The 16,260-nt window shown below is 30.0% G+C and overlaps 3 protein-coding genes and 2 pseudogenes across 5 annotated transcripts, besides 1 other annotated feature; 4 read left to right on the forward strand and 1 right to left on the reverse strand.

The window, feature by feature from the left end:
- Positions 1-52: 52 nt before the first annotated feature.
- On the forward strand, positions 53-2,907 carry TVAGG3_1051400 (molybdenum cofactor sulfurtransferase protein; the record flags this gene model as incomplete). The annotated part of the gene is made up of 1 exon (XM_001315960.1): positions 1,367-2,041. One exon carries the CDS (start codon positions 1,367-1,369, stop codon positions 2,039-2,041), a length of 675 nt encoding a protein of 224 aa, XP_001315995.1.
- Positions 2,908-3,600: 693 nt separating this feature from the next.
- Positions 3,601-9,285, reverse strand: TVAGG3_1051410 (lipid binding; the record flags this gene model as incomplete). The annotated part of the gene is made up of 1 exon (XM_001315961.1): positions 3,691-9,285. The coding sequence occupies one exon, from the start codon at positions 9,283-9,285 to the stop codon at positions 3,691-3,693; it is 5,595 nt and encodes a 1,864-aa protein (XP_001315996.1).
- A 2,497-nt stretch (positions 9,286-11,782) lies between these two features.
- Positions 11,783-12,285: a mobile genetic element.
- A 755-nt stretch (positions 12,286-13,040) lies between these two features.
- Positions 13,041-13,567, forward strand: TVAGG3_1051430 (annotated as a pseudogene). Its single transcript has one exon. A coding segment is annotated over exon 1 (527 nt).
- A 328-nt stretch (positions 13,568-13,895) lies between these two features.
- TVAGG3_1051440 lies at positions 13,896-14,870 on the forward strand (annotated as a pseudogene). Its single transcript has one exon. A coding segment is annotated over exon 1 (975 nt).
- Positions 14,871-14,900: 30 nt separating this feature from the next.
- TVAGG3_1051450 (DNA/RNA polymerase superfamily) lies at positions 14,901-15,461 on the forward strand (the record flags this gene model as incomplete). Its single annotated transcript, XM_051255754.1, has 1 exon — positions 14,901-15,461. One exon carries the CDS (start codon positions 14,901-14,903, stop codon positions 15,459-15,461), a length of 561 nt encoding a protein of 186 aa, XP_051081328.1.
- Positions 15,462-16,260: the final 799 nt, after the last annotated feature.

Here is a 16,260-nt window from a genome sequence, read left to right on the forward strand (position 1 = left end):
TTTATAAAAATATTATTCGAAAACTTTTTAAAAAAAACTATTCAATTTCTATTTTCCTTCGAGCGAACATCTTTAAAGCTATGAAACTATAAAATAATTTCAAAATATTAAAATATTTTTAAATTGGGAGTTTCTGATTATAAATGTAATGGTATAATAAAATGATAATGCCAGTTATAATCTGAAGATGCTAAGCTAAATGTGTTCCTGAGCAAAATAGCATTCGAATTGAAATTTTAATGCGAAGGGCATATTAATGAAAGCATGATCTTAATGGGTTAGATCCAAATATGTATTTTCTTTGCCAAGAGCTTTTACCAGCACGAGCATAATTTTATCATTTTAAATTTCTATGTTAATATTGAATATGGCTTAGGGTATTAATCTCCAATAATGATTTAATATGGCTTTGCACAAACTATAGTATAAAAACCTTCGAAATGTTTGCTTGGCTCTATGACAAGATTTTCTCTCAAATAATCAGAAGTTCCACCGTAATGAGGCCAAGTAAACTTCTGAAAAAATTTTACCTGCAATTCAATTGTTCTCACTTCATTTTTATCATATGCGAGCATTGTGGGCTCTCCTCATTGCAGCATTGGCCTTTGATGTTTCATTGGCATACTATACGGTGCGTCAACCATCAAAATCTATAGAATGGGTAACTTCATTAGAGAAAGACTATGGATATGGCGGTAAAATAGATAACATACGTCGTTACGATATGAATCAATTAAATGGCTCAGTATATCTTGACTATACAGGCAGTGGTTTATATAGAACGTCTTAAATTGAAGGAGTATCACGCAAACTAAAGAATAATTTATTCGCAAATCCTCATTCTGAATCACCAGCATCATCATATACAACTGAACTCGTTGAAGAAGTTCGTGATCAGGTATTAGATTTCGTTGGTGCACCAAAAGATCAATATTCAGTTATCTTTACAGCATCTTTAACATCTGCACTAAAGTTACTCGCAGAATCTTTCCCTTGGTCTAATAATTCTCTTTATTTATACACTCGCGACAACCACAACAGTGTTTTAGGAATAAGAAGATGGGCAAAGCACTTTAATGCTGATTTCCAAACAGTTGACCTGGCTGATTTAGAAGGAAATGGAAATCCTCTCCCAAGTACATCATATAATGCATTTAACTTGTTTGCTTACCCTGCAGAAGAGAACTTTGCAGGAAAGAAGTTTGACTTAGGCTTAATTCAGAAATTCAGAGCAACAGATTTTGGAAATAAATTCAGGAAAGGAAAATGGTTTGTTTTACTTGATGCTTCAGCATATCTTCCTACAAATAGAATCAATCTCAAGAAGACACCAGCAGATTTCCTTGTAATGAGCTTTTACAAGATTATGGGCTATCCAAATCTTGGAGCTCTTGTTGTAAGGAATGATGCATTAAAGTACCTCGAAAAGAGAGATTTCTCTGGTGGTACTGTTGTTATTGCTACATGCGGAACAGATTACGCCTTATTCCAGCCAAGAGGCTGCTCTAAGTTTGAAGATGGAACAATCCCATTCTTATCAATCGTTGCTTTGAAGGAAGGCTTCGATAAGTTGAACGAACTTGGAATTGAAAACATTAATAAGCATACTTGGGCATTAACAAGAGAATTATATACAAGATTGGCAAGACTGAGACATAAATCTACAGGAAGACCAGTTGTCAAGATTTATGGAAATCATGCTAAAGATAATCAAAAGTTACAAGGATCAATTGTAACTGTCAACTTCTTAAATGCTGATGGAACCTATGTAGGCTATAATGAAGTCATGAAAAAGTCAACAGCCGAAAATATTAACATTCGCGTTGGCTGCTTCTGCAATCCTGGTTCGTGCATCAGCGCTGCTGGTCTTAGAGATGACCAAGTTGAGCATTACTACAACAAGAAGACATCGTGCCACGATTCAATAGATATTGTCGAAGGAGTTCCTCTTGGTGCTGTGAGAATATCAATTGGAGCATATAGCACAATAGAAGATATTTTAAAGTTCGAACAATTTGTTATTAATAACTTTGTTCATTAAGTAATTTCAAAAATTTGATTGTAAAATACTTCAATTTTATACTTAATCTAACGAGTTTTGATGTTCTCTAACATATTTTTCTGAAAATAAACAAGATAGGATACTTGAATTATTAAAATTAGATTCTTTTCTCAGTAACATTTATATAAAAGATGTTTAAATTCAAAAATTTTACTGTCTTTAGAAACAACTAGGGCTCCACCTAACTGGTGTGCAACATTATCATCAAAATTACACTTAAATATCCTTAGTCTATGCATGGGCGACTTCCTTATTTTATCGATCTTATCATAAAATCCTTGGTAAAATATGGCTCCACCAGAACCAAAAGCTATATTGCTGTTAAAATTTGAAGATTCGGCATTCTCTGCATGCAATAATACATCTGATTCTGAGGTAAAAATGGCTCCACTGTCAGAAGCTTGGTTACTATCGAAAGTAGAATTAGATATTACAAACATTGACTTTTGGCCATATAATGCTCCCCCACATGGCCCACCTAATAGAGAACCAAATGCGAAACAATGAGAATATGTACAAGCATTGATTTTTATTGAGCATGCTAGATACTCTCTGTCTTTTCTATTAGATTGGAATGTATTACTATCGAAATTATAAGAAACTGCTACTTTTTTATAAGAGGATTTTCATCATGAACTATATTCTTGAGTTCTGCAAAAATTGGAATGTCTTCCCCTTCTGATAATGGTTTAGGGGTGAATCTGAATGATAGAATAGCTAGGATTAGCAGATCTATCATTCAAACCCAATTATCTGAAATTTTGAGACCGTATTTGAAATAAAGTGTTAAATAAAGACAGTAAAGTTTCATAACATAATTGTATTTTATCATTTGCTGATTTAAAATATTAACAAATTTGATTTTCTGATAATACAATCCGAAAATCTGGTTGGATTTTTAATGAAATGCGAATAAATTTTAGGAGCCAACTACCTAATTTTGCACACGAAAAATGTTTTTCATTATTAAGGGCTCTTAATCGATATTTTTTCAAAATTTGATGAATGTTATACAAATATTTGAATAGGGGACCTTAAAAATGAAATAAGTTAAAATAACGGAGTTGCAATGTTCCAAGACTAAAACATGCTCTATGTGGAGTTCTTATTAAAATTTCATCAAGAGTGCTGAAAATTAATTCATTTTCATTTTAATGTAAGATTTATCAAGAAGGAACAATTATCCATATGAAGTTACCTATGAACCTTTATATCCTTAGAATAATAACCATGTGATATGCTTCACACTCAAGGAAATTGTCTTTGAATGATTTCCAGTCGAATATCATCTACCGTTTAAGATTTATATCTTTACATTATTCTTATTTTCTTAATACATGTGTCAATCTTGAGTTGTACATAATTAATAAGCCTGTTATTCAAAACTCATTGTTAAAACTTCGTAATTTCTAATTCTGGAATTGATCAGTATCCTTGTTTACGCTTAGTAATTACTCTTCTTAGTAGATATGATAAGATTAACAAGAATAAATTCTGAATATAAAAAAAGTAAGTAAATTATAAAAAAACAAAGATAGCAAAATTATTTAAAAGTATAAGACCGTATAAATATACATAAAATATAATAAAAAAAATTAAAATTAAATATAATAAAAAATTTGACGAATTTAAAATTCGCCATTAAGGAACATATCATCTTCGTCATTGAACTGGCTTGCATTATCTTCATCACCTTCCGTAACTGTACTATTTGTTGTAATGCAGTTAAATGTCGTGAGCATTTCATTTTCATCTTCATTATTAAATGTAGCAATGATAGAAGTCCTTGTTTCATTGTCAACAGCGTATAAATCATCTGTTTCCTGGCTCTCCAACGAAGGTGTTGAATCGGATTTATCTCTGTACTTTCTGTACATGAACAAAGCGATGAAAGCAATTGCGAAAATAACAGCACAACCAATTACAGCCAAAATGATGATTGTTGTTTGTGGCAATCCTTTGGAAACATCACTTGTTTGTCCATCATTTACAATAGAGAAATAAACAACGTTTGTTGTTGTATCGATCAAAGTGAAAATAACTACACTTACATCTGTTTCTTTCAATGTTTCTGTACTGTAGAAAATTGTACTATCTGAATGAGCTTCACTTGTCAATGTTTGTGTAACAACAAAGGTTCTTGTGACAATAACTGTTGTATCATTAACTTGTGTCTCAATAATTGTTCCTACAACTGTGAAATCTGTTGAAGGAGTTTGTGCAGGTGTTGATGGAGTTTGTTCAGGAGTTCTGATAGGAGTTCTTGGAGGTGGAGGAGTTGGTGTTCGTGTTAATTGTGGAGTTCTTTCTGGTAAATTAGAAATAACAAAAGTAATAGTTGATTTAGCTTCTGTTGACTCAACAATTGTTGAATTAATTGTTGTGTTTGTAACTTTGTTAATAAACGTGTGTCCTTCAGTTAATGTTGTGCTGACATTAGTTATTGTTGGAACATATGTTTGTGTGTATGTTGTAATGTTTTTGTTATCAAATGATATTGTTGTAAATGTATTTGTTAGTGTCTCTGTTTCTGAAGGAATTACTGTGTTTGTTGATGTAACAGATATGTAATCTGATATAATCGTTTGTGTTGTAGTATCAGTTACTTTTGGTACAGTAACATTTGTATTTGTAACGCTCAGTGTTGCATTTCCGTATTGATAACTAATTGTTGTAACTGTTGATTTCTCTGTGTAATTTGTTTGTGTTTCTGTTGTTACTGCAACTTCTGTAACAGTTACATCAGCTGGTTTAGGAACAGTTTTATTTACAATTGTTTTAACAGAAGTATTTGTGTAAGTGATAGTATCATTATGTTCTGTCAAAGTAAATGAATAAGTGTCTGATTCTGTTGGTTTTACTATATTAGTTGTAGAACCAACATGTGACCAACTAGAAGTGATTGTTGTCTTGTTTGTGTTAGTACTTTGTGGAACAATTGTATCTGTTGTTGTGTAAGTATAGCCAGGTTCATTTGGTGGTAATTGAGTTGGAAGTGGTGTCATTGAAGGAGTTCTTGGAGGAGGAATTGCAGTGACTTTTGTGTAAGTTGTTGATATGCTTGCATTTGTTATAGTGTAATTAGTTGCAATTTCAGAAAATGTTGCACTGAGAGTGAATGTATCTGTTCCAACAGAAATATCTGAAATGGATGGAACTAATGTTAAAGTAATAGTACTTTGTGTTGCGAAATATGAATATGAAGGGATATAAACTACAGTTCCAAATGATTCATTTGCAGTTCTTTGTACTCCACTATAAATAATTGTATATGTAGATGCCGATGTAGGTGAATAAGTGAGAGCAGACGATGTTTTGTATGACCAAACATAATATTCTGTGTATGTTTCTGAATTATTAAATGAATAAGTATATATTTCTTTTGTACCATGTTGTATATAAACAGTATATGTAATTGGATCATTTCCTGCATAAATATAAGTTATTGTATATGAAGTTGTTTGGTCATATGTTTCTGTTATTGTGCCTTCTATTGAAGTTAAGAATGATGAATAGCATGTTATTGCTGTTAAATATGATGTAATTGTGTTTAAAACTTTTGCTATTGTATAAGAATATGCTGCTACATTAGTTTTTATTGGTACTTTTACAGCTGTTAGAGTACTAGTATATAAAAGATTTATGGTTGGATTTGGTGTTGCGATAAATGGAGTGTATTTATTAACTGGAGCTATTGGTGTTGTGATTAGAGATGCATCATTAGTTTTTACTGCTTTTAGAGTATTAGTGGATTTACTGGTATCTATTTGGTATACATTTTCCAATGTTGTTGTGGAAGTAATATATATTAATGATTCAGTCATTGTACTCAGCACTGTACTAATATTTGTTGCAGTTTGATTTATTGTTAATGTTAAATTGCCATTGTATATTGAATATGGTACATCAACAATTGTATTTGTTATAGTCGCAGTTGAATATGGGAAGTAAAATGTTGTTTGAGTACTAGAAAGCGTCGTATTATGAATAAGTGAATATCCTGAAACAGATATTGTACTAATTGAGAAAATTTCTTTTTCGAATGTATGAGTTGGTGATAATCCTAGATCATCTGGTATTGTCATTGTTTTTGTATATTTATATACTTGTGTATATGTTCTTGCAGAAACATTTATTACTGTAGATATTTTAGAACCTTGTGGAATATTTGTGATAACCTTTGTGAAAGTATTTGTTTTCATATAAGCCATTGTTTTATCATGAATTGTTGACTTATATACACTTTGGTTTGTCCATATTTCACTTATAAATGCTGCTGATGCCGTATAATGGTCAGTTATTGTCGGAACTAGTGTATCTGTTTCAAGAATTGCAAATGTTGATGTATTAGTAGAAACATTCAAAAGATTAGAGAATTCATAATTATTAAATGTTGTTGCATTAATGATTGGATAAGAGATATTAGTAATTGTTGGTGATATAACTGAAGTGCTGGTATTGATTTGTGCATAACTTGTTGTTGAAGGTATTGCTGATGCAACATAAGTGATATCTAATGTATCTAATGTATAAAATGGTGCATTAATTTGAGTGGCATTATATATAGCTTCTGTAAAAGTATATGTCATAACATTTGAAACATTTGTAAAAGTAGAAGTCATTGTTATCATTGGACTTAATATGGCAGTTATAAATGGAATAGACTTATGTTTAATAGTTGTTTGTGAAAGTGTGTAAATTTTTCCATTTTCAAGTGAATATGATAAAGTTGATGAATTTATAAATGTATTTGTCAATGTATATGTAACATTTGTAGAAACAACTGTTGCTGAAGTTGTTCTAGTTTCGTAATTTGTTGATATTGATATATAAGAGACATAAATTTGGCCGAATGAGACAGATGAATATGTCTTTGTCAAACTTGTAACAATTGTATAAGTATATGTTTCTGATTGATCTACTGTTGTCAATGTAGATGAAAGTAAATATGATGGTGCGTAAATCTCTACGTATGTGTTAGATGTTGCTTTAAGGTATCCGCTGAAATAACTTATTCCTGAAGTAATGATATTTGAGCCTGTGATAATATTAGTGTTTATTTGAACTATTGTTGATGGATTACTTGGAACAAATGTACTAATACTTGGAATTGTTTGTGTGGAGAGTGTTGATAGCGTAAATGTTGAACCTTTATAATCTGTCGTTGTATATGTAATTGTCTGCATTGAATAATCATCACCTTTGATATAAGTAAAAAGTACAGATGTACCAGGTCCAGCTTGTGTTAAATTGTAATATTCTGTTTTTGTATACGTCAATGATGGCTTACCTGAATTATTTGTATATGTTAGAGTAGTTATATGTATTAGTGAAAAAGCAGAATAAATTCCATTACTGCTTATGGTTGTATTTGTAAATGTTGCATTGGTATTAGTATATGTTACAGTGACAACATTACTTGCTGAAGTTGTAAAACTCCATGTATAAAGTTGTGTTGATGTATTTATGCGACTGTAAGTAAATGAAGTTTGGTTATCTATAAATGTTGGAACATATATACTATTTGTTGATTCAATCTCTGTAGCTGTTGTTGTAAATGAACTTGTAACTGTGTAAGTGACAGTAGTTCCATTGAATATTGGTGATAATGCTGTTGTCTCTGTTATCAAATAAGTATAAGTATTTGATAAATTTGTTGGAATGGCTGTGAATGAAACAATTGTTGTATTATAGGGACTAACAATTAAGAAATCAGGAATATTGCCATTAAGTGGATTTTCTGTGGCAGGAGGAGGTTCATATGGAGGTAAAAATGTTGGAGATGGATTTATGGTCCTAATTGGTGTCGATTGGGGAGTTGAATGTGCTGTTGAGTGGGGAGTGAAATAAGCTGTTGAGTGAGGTGTAGAATGTGGTGTTATATAAGGTGTTAAATGTGCTGTTGAGTGAACTGTTGAAAATGGTGTTGAACCAAATGTTTGGCGGACAGTGATTGTTGTAATAAACTGCCACATTGAACTTTTTGCATAGAAAGTTTTTGTTTGAGTAGTTATATGTATTGGTGTGGCGTAATATGTATAACCTGTCGGGCTTGGAACTGATGATACTGTTGCATCCGGAGCGTTGTTAGATGATCTGGCATAATCAAATTTTGTAGTTCCGTTGGTATATGTTTTGCCTTCCATTAAAGTACTAAAGAAAGTGGTATTACTGCCTACTTCTTCATCACATTTCGTTTGGTTACCCGTAAACATCCACTTGGTAAACTCAGATGAAAGGAAAAGATAATCTCCAATTTGATCCTCAATTGAAATCCAGAATGTGTTGTTTTCGATCATGACATCCTTGCCTATATTGTCATCCGAAGTCTGGTTTGGTTTCTTTATGTCCAACGTCGAAATTGCTCCGTTGATCATGTAATTATCTCGAAAACAGTTATTGTTTGTATGGATCGTATATTTACCTTGGTTCGAAGCTATATGTGCAAAGCCACCGCATCCTCTTGCTGTGAATCTTGGCATTCCAAAGGTAAATTTTATAGTTTTGTGTCCAGTATTGAAAGTTGTATGGCCGGCAATATTTTTCTGGAACTTGGAATAAAAGATATTAATGTCAGAGTTAGCAACGAAGAGAGCGCCGCCTTGGATATGAGCTTGATTATAAAAAGCTTGAACGTTCTGTAAGTATACGTTGGATTGAGACTCGACACATATGGCACCACCGGAAGCAAAAGCTATATTGTTAAGAAAACTTGTTTCAACAATCTGAAGTGTTATTTGAGAGGAAGAACTGCCTTGGAAGTAAATTCCACCGCCGTCATTGTAGGCAATATTCGAGTCAATTTTAGTTTTCATCATAAGGATATTGGTTTCTATTGTTAAAATTGAACCACCTGTAGATGCTTTACAATTACAGAACGTTGAACCTTGAACTAGCATATTCGACATATATGTATATATGGCTCCGCCTAATGGACCAGCGAAATCGCCTCCAAAGGCATTTAAATTATCAAATTTAGCATTTTCGATTGTAATACTTGAAGAATAGAAATCTTGTGAGTTACGATATGTACTAGAGATATTTTGATTTAATGTGATATCAATTCCAATTCGTTGTGTATAACCTTCGAAATTTGATTCAGAAGGAATTTCTTGAAAGCTCGGATCCTGAAAATTAGAATGAAAACCAAGAGGCTGCCAAGGCGAAAAGTTTGAAATATGTGAATAAAATAGAGCTACTTTTAAGAGATATAATAGCTCCATATTCGAATTAAATTATGAAAAAAAATTTTCGACGAAATGGACAAATGAAATAACATATTAAATTACATTTAGAAGTAAGAAAACGGAAGATTAAGGTATTGAAATGCAATTCAATTTTGATAAAGAAGGTTTTTTAAAGAATTGAAATTTAAGAAGGTGTAAAATCGACCTTAAAATATTGATCAGTACTCATTGTTATATATGTGAAAATACATATGGTGGCAATGAAGTAAAATCAATACATTCAATTTTTATTAATGAGTATTATGGATTTTGATTATATAATCAAGGACTATGATTTAATAGCCAAATTGAACTAATTTTAATAATTATTCCGTGAATATTCATAAATATATTCAAAAATTGAATATACTACGGAAAATTTATTGGCTGTGGTTGAGAGGATTTGGAGAAGATTTTGTATTGTTCTGAAATATATACAAAATCGATTGATCGTCATTTGGATACAAGTTACTGTGTTCTCATCATTTTGATTATTCAAAGTAAGGGTTTCGTTTTGCTAAAATTGTCACTTTTATAGCATATTTGTTTTTGGATGTTTTGCGAAACCAAAAAAAAACTATGATATACAATGTGTGTGTAAAGAAAATACTTTATTTACTAGTTAAAAAATCATTTGGTATTGATCAAGTTTTTTTTTCTGGATAAGATATTATATGGATAATTGGATAGAAAATACAATTATATAATCTTGTACCTGGTTTAATTAAGCTAATTGTCATCAGAAACTTGTAATTTTTATGAATTTCAGATTTTCTTTTCATTACTGCTTTTCTTAATAGGTCAAGTTCTTATTTACGTTATAAAGTATGATATTTACAAATATCAAGTTATCATGTTTTTTGAGAAATTATGAGAAACAAACAAAAATGAAAAAGATAGGAATAGCAATGAATAGTGATGTGGGTATAGAAAATGTAAGAGATATGAATGCAAAGCAATCAGTATTTAGGATATTGACCATAGATTTCGAAAAAAAATGCTGCATATTGAGCGAAAACTATGATTATATTATAAGGCTGTCATTTAAAGCATAATGAAACTATTCCCTTTTCATTTTAATCGAATAAGATAGTAAAGATTTTTGAATTAGCTAGAAACTGATGAGATGTTTTCACAAATCAGATTTTTAATCTCTATAATGCATAATTCACTCAATATCTCAATTTTGATATTGCGAGATATTTTTGCTATCGGTTTTGCAATTTTGACACAATAGCAAGAGGGTTCTATAAGCATTATTATCAACGTAGAATCTGAATATCATATCAGAAAATGTCGCAAATCTGACATTTACCCGACCAAATAGCAAAAATAATTGAATACTTTTCGCAAAAACTTTAAAAATCGATAAAAATATGAAATATAGATATTAAAGAGACTTCTTATATAATATTCATAAAGATTTTCCAAAAATATGATACCGCAAAATTAAAAAAGTGACGTCTTGAGTGGAGTCAAAGGTCGAAATTGCTAGCTAAATGTTTTTTTAGCGAAATTGCGTATTGTACGTTTTTTTCGCAAAACGAAACCCTTATTCAAAGCTAGTTTCATAGTTGTAAACCACGACCATAAAAAAAACGCATTTTTTTAAAAGGTTCAAAAGGTTTCTTTTCTAGTATTCAGAAGCCCCTGTTTAAGTGGTGCTATCATCATAGCAAAATACTTTAGAATTTTAAAATGAGTAGTAGGATATGACGGGTTTTGTGACTTTTTTTGTTACATCTATATATAGACGATGCATTAAAATATATTTATTTATAAATTATTAAAAAATTAAAGTTATTTTTAAAATAATTTATTTTTTTATCTTTTATAAAAGAAGCTATATATAGATGATGTCAGATATTCCGCGATTAATTAAACATCATTTAAATCCTGAATGGGTTAAACTTCAATTTAAAAATGAAGATTGTGAATTATTAAATGAATATGAAAGCCAAAATAAGCTAATGAGGTATAAATATAATGATAAAGAATATTTAATTTCATGGAATCAATGGAGTCATAATCAAAGACCTCATAAACGAGAAGAAGAAATTGAAAATAATGAAATGGAAATCATTGATGACATTAAAGAGGATGGAATTCCTAAATTTTGTAGAAAAACCTTTAGAACTAAGTTAGGAGCATATAAACGTAGAGTATTAAATCCTGAATATCTTAAACATCAATTTAAAAAGGAAGACTGTGAATTATTAAACGCTAATGAATATGAAAATGCTAAATCAAAACTGAGATATAAATATATTGGAAGTGATGAAAGGTGTAAAGATAAAGATAAAGTTTATTCAGTTTCATATAATAACTGGCACACGTTAGGGATAAGAAAACATTTAGGAGATTATGGTAAAAGTTCCGAATTCTTCAAATCTAGTATGTACGAGAGAATAAAATAAATCAGAAATAATTATTTTCATGAATAAAAGATTCACTACCATAATGAAATAAAAAATAATTTTTTAAAAAATAAACTTTAAAAATTCATGTCTTACGAAAAATTAGAAACTTAGTTATGTTTATTATTTTATTTTTTTATTTTGTATGAAATGAGCGTCAAAACTAACAACGTTAAAAAATTAGGATTCACAAACGGGGAAATAAAGGATATATTAGAGGAGGCGGGTTATGAAGTTGATAAATATTATTTAAGAAATTGTCAAAAATTTGCTGAGTTATTAAATGATTTAGATTATGATGGAAAAATGAATAAAGATGATGTTATAAATTTCTTATATCCCACATCTGAAGAAGAAAAACCTAAAGAACCTGATGTTTTCCCCGAATATTATGAAGAACGGATTAAAGATGATGATGAATACAATGAAATTGAAAGACTGAAAAAAATAAGAGATGAAATAGATGAAAAAATTAAGGAATTAAGAGAAGTTGAAAAATATAATGAAAATGAAGTAGAGGGTTTAATGAATATCCCAGCTTCAGAATCAGAAGTTCAAAAATCACATGAGGAAAGATATAAAAATTACTTTTTGGATATACTAAAATTTATTAGATGGTGATATTGACGAAACACTTTCAGAAGAAGGCACAAAATTTATTCATAAACATAAGCTTCAGTTTATTGACGATGGAGATTATCCATGTATATTACTTTCACCTCCTCTTGATTCTGAAAAATTCAAAAAAGCACTGAAAAATGTAACATATGCAACAAATACGATTAAGAAAGAAGACCATGATATTTACACAAATTATTATTAAATAAATGTACAGGTGTTGATAAAGTTTTTGATTTGTTAGATAAAATATCAAAAGAAACAATTGGAACCTATAAAATTTTATGTGATTGTGGTTTCATTATTGAAGATACCAATAATGTTTCATATGAAAGAACAGCACCGAAGGAAGACGAAGTGGAAAGGTCTATACCATTCGTTATTAAGAACATAAAAGATATGAAAACTTATAAACATTATATTTATTCATTTATTTCAGAAAAAATGGAAGCAACCCATAAAACATCATCTCATCATTTTATAGCTATTCATACATTCCTTTTCAAAGTTGTGAAATTAAATAAGACAGGAATTAGATTTAATGTATCAGGGTACACATTCTTGAGTAAATTAAAATGTATTCGTCACGTCGCAGATGATAAAAATTTATGTGTTCTTAATTCATTTTATGGACTTTAGCCCTGGACTCTCTGAGTCTCGGACTTTAAAAAAATAAACTTTATTTTTATTTATTTTTTAATTTTTATTCTTACATAAATGAATAAAATGGAACAGCTAAAATGAATGATAATCAAATAAGAGCCGAAGGTAGAAGGTTATTTAAACGCTTCTATAACATTCCTGATGGTGTTAATCCTAAAACTCGTAGAAGTTATTTAAATGAAGCAATAGATGCATATGAAGGATTTGACATTTCATCAGAAAGTGAGAGGTTAGCAAGAATGTTAAACGTTAATATTGATTTTTATTATTGTGACCCTCAACCAGAAGACGTAGACATTAACAAGGTAGACTTTCCATTAGTGGAATCAATAATGATAGATCCAGAATTTGAAACAGTAAATATTTTATTAACACAGAGTCCATGTGGAAAACTTCACGCTGACAGAATAACAGACGTTGAAGCATTATTTTTAGTATCCCTTTCTGCTTTTTCATCTTGTTTCTTATATGATTCAATTTTATATTTCCAATACTTTTTTGTTAATTCAAAACTTGATTCCACATTTTCTTCTTCTGGATATGTTTCGTTAGGATTGAAGTTCTTATATGCTAACGCGTAACGAATCATTGATGCATTCGATGATAAAGAAAGATTATGAAGCATGTCAATTTTATAAACAAATGTTTCTTCGATAATTTTATCAATTGGGCCAATCATGAAGATACTATCACGATTTAATCCTTTCATCTAAATGCAAAATGTGTGGTAAAGCGTTTACATATGCAAATAAACCAACATTGGATAGAATCGATAATGAAAAACCACATACAAAAGAAAATTGTCAGTTAATGTGTTGTTATTGCAATGTCGTAAAATCAAATAAAGATGAAGATGTTCAACGTTTAAGAATCAATTTAAGAAATTATGCATTAAAAAATAATTTACCAATGACTTTAGATTCAGTTGAAGCTTATCACATTCTCCGTAGTGGAATTACTGGTGGTCTATCAAATGTTCAACATCGTGTTAATCTTAAAGGAATCACGCACATTAATAAACTTTCATATAGTCCAGAAACTAAAACTGTATCAAATGAGGACACCACCAACATTATGACTCATTTCGTTGGTGTTGACTTTAATTCATTATATCCTTCATCATTTTCATCTAATCCTCATGATTTCATTCAATATACTGACCATAAAATGTATATGCCGGGAAGATTGAATGGTGTTATCATTTGTGATACAGCAACAAAGAAAGCAAAAGCATTGGGAATTATTAGAAAGAAAAATACTTTATTCGTGGCTGAAGTAAAGGGTCACATTGATGAAAAATACATTAATGATTACATAAACTTTTTACCGATAATAAGAAACTTAGATATTATCACAGATGAAAAAACAATTGGCAGTTTTATGTATAATTACATGAAATCAAACAATCTACCAGTTGACCAGAAACAGAGGAAATTAACTCAGTTAGCATCAACATACAACCAATATCAACCATTTTCTTCTTATTACCTTTGGTATCTAATAGACAGGTTTAATTTTATCATTGATGACATTCAATCAATTTTAACATTTACGAAAAACACTTGTTTTAATGAATTTGCGAACGAATTTATGAACGAAAGACAAAAGGCTGAATTAGAAGGAAATAAAGGAAAAAGTTTATTTTGCAAGATTTCACTTAATGGATCATATGGTTACGATGCAATGAATACACAAAATTACGCAAAGACTAAAATAATGAATGCACAGAAGGCACGCGTTGCATGTATGTCAAATAAGTTTAAAAACATAAGAGAAATAGGAGAGGATACATATCAAGTGATGCTTAAAGATAGATTTTATAGATGTGAAACATGTTTACAAGAGGCATTCTTCACTTTAGATAACGCAAAATACTGGTATTTGGTTTTCATTTATGATTTTATGTATAAATGCATGGATGTTAATCGTTTTCATTTCATTGAAGGTGATACTGATTCATCTTATTGGGCAATCGCTGGCGACCCAAATCTTCCTAACACTCAAGCATTTCAAGCAATTGTAACCGATAAACAATTTTATGATAAAAACATTTTCAAATTCGCACCTTTTGATTTCTTCTGTTTTGATGAGAAATTTAAACCTAAATTAAAGAATAAAGCTGAAGAAAAAGCACATGAGAAGAAGTTATTGGGTTTAGCAATTGAGAAACAAGGTGATAACATGGTTGCTTTATGTCCTAAGTGTTATACATCATTCAACGGTTCAATTGATGGAAGTGATTTTAAAAAGATTGCGCAAAAAATGAAAGGAGTTGGTTTACGACAAAATAAACAATTAACACCTAAAAATTATTTAGATATAATAAATGATAAAGTTATTTTCGATGGTCAGAATATTAATTTACAACTTAAAAACGGGTCAATGACTCGCTTAACAATTGGTAAGACTGCATTAACAGGAGCACACACTAAGGCTGTATGTTGTGAAAATGGATGTTGTATGCCATTTATTTAATGAAATACCACAGAAGAGACAAAAGGAACCGTTAATGATGGTTTTGATTCTTGATCAAAGAGGTGGGCACCCTTAAAACATTAATTTTATTTTTATATAAATGGATAACACAGATTTAAAAAATTTAATTGCTGATTTAGTACTTAATCAAAAATTTCTTAGTTATTATGAATTAAAATCATATCTCCAAAAATATAATAATAATATAACGGGTGATGATATGGAATATTATTATCCATATTATAAAAATGAAATTTTGAAATATCATAATAAAATAATTTCTGAAATTAAAGACAAAATTAAAAATAATGAATATTCAAAGGGAAAAACTAAATCGCAACTTAAACAGTTGAAAGATTTCAAAAATAAAGTATTAACAGAAGAAGATATTGATGAATTATATAAATTATATAATCCTGAGCCGCAAAAACCAAAGGAACAAAAACAAAAGGTGCAAAACACCCAGGTCCTTCAGACCATAAATGAAGCACAAGCTTTAATTTATGATTCATTAGTTAAACCATATTCAGCCCGACTTTTAAATGAAGATCAACTTTTGGAATTCATCCTTCAACATAAACTCGAAGCGGGAAAGTATATCAAACCTTTATATACAGCATATTTAAAACAAATGAATAGAATACATCCAGAATTAATGAAGGAAGGAATGAAATCCAAAATCAAAGCAGATAAAATTAAACCACTTGCAACACCAAAACCTCCAACGACAGTACCTCCTCCTTCAGTTAATCCTTCATCATTCACTCTATTATATCCATTTCAAACATTAAAGAAGCAA

Source organism: Trichomonas vaginalis, chromosome I, assembly GCF_026262505.1.
Source record: "Trichomonas vaginalis G3 chromosome I, whole genome shotgun sequence".
Taxonomy (NCBI): Eukaryota; Parabasalia; order Trichomonadida; family Trichomonadidae; genus Trichomonas; species Trichomonas vaginalis.